General features: G+C 49.1%; 1 protein-coding gene across 1 annotated transcript in view; it reads left to right on the forward strand.

The window, feature by feature from the left end:
- Positions 1-329, forward strand: part of LOC116852664 — an 888-nt gene extending 559 nt beyond the window's left edge. Inside the window, exon 2 of the mRNA XM_032833231.1 lies at positions 8-329. Within this exon, the coding sequence (XP_032689122.1) occupies positions 8-329 (322 nt within the window). The remainder of the gene's footprint in view (positions 1-7) is intronic.
- Positions 330-878: the final 549 nt, after the last annotated feature.

Here is an 878-nt window from a genome sequence, read left to right on the forward strand (position 1 = left end):
ATCACAGGCAGCTACGTTTTGCGCTCGAGCACAGGGAAAAGGGGAATTGGGGTCGCAACCCCAGAAACACAAACTGGACGAGCTACAGAAAGGACCTTGGCACCATTCTGAAAAAAGCCCCGTCCAGATTCAATACAAAACAGGATCTAGAAGTGGCGTCGCAGTTTGTCAGCGACGCTATCATAGAGGCCTATGAAGCAAACTGCCCACTAAGGCAGAAACAAGTCTCAACTAAGATCCCATGGTGGAACAATGAGCTTATTAAGCTCAGGGTTGAGACAAGAAGGCTTTTCAATAGAGCAAGAAAGTCAAAGGCGGAAACTGATTAGGCAGCTTTCAGGAGCTCCCAACGACGCTATAGCAAAGAAATCAATGTCACAATGTCAAAGAGGAGGAGCTGGAGGGAGTTCTGCGGGAGCGTTGAAAGTTCTCCGGAGATATCCAGACTCAACAAAATCCTCAGCAAAGACAATTCACCTCAACTGGGATGTCTAAAGCTCCCGGATGGAAGATACACTGAATCAACGGAGGAGACACTGAGACACTTGATGTCCACTCACTTTCCGGGATTCAGAGAGGATGTCACGATTCAGGGCAACAGAGACGAGGATCAATCAAGGGAACCTCGTGTGACCAAAGAATGGTCCCTCGCGGCCAGAATCGTACAACCGAGCGGGGTCAAATGGGCAATAGAAACCTTTGAGCCTTATAAGGTACCGGGACCGGACGGCATTTACCCGGCACTCCTAAGGGAGGGACTGGAAATGCTGACAGGTCCACTAATAAAAGTATTCAGGGCTAGTATAGCCCTGAGATATGTACCACAAACCTGGAGGGAGACGAGGGTAGTCTTTATCCCTAAACCAGGCAGAAACGGT

The sequence above is a fragment of the Odontomachus brunneus genome, unplaced genomic scaffold, assembly GCF_010583005.1.
Source record: "Odontomachus brunneus isolate Ranch 3 - 2012 unplaced genomic scaffold, Obru_v1 Obru_scaffold_246, whole genome shotgun sequence".
NCBI classification, from domain to species: domain Eukaryota; kingdom Metazoa; phylum Arthropoda; class Insecta; order Hymenoptera; family Formicidae; genus Odontomachus; species Odontomachus brunneus.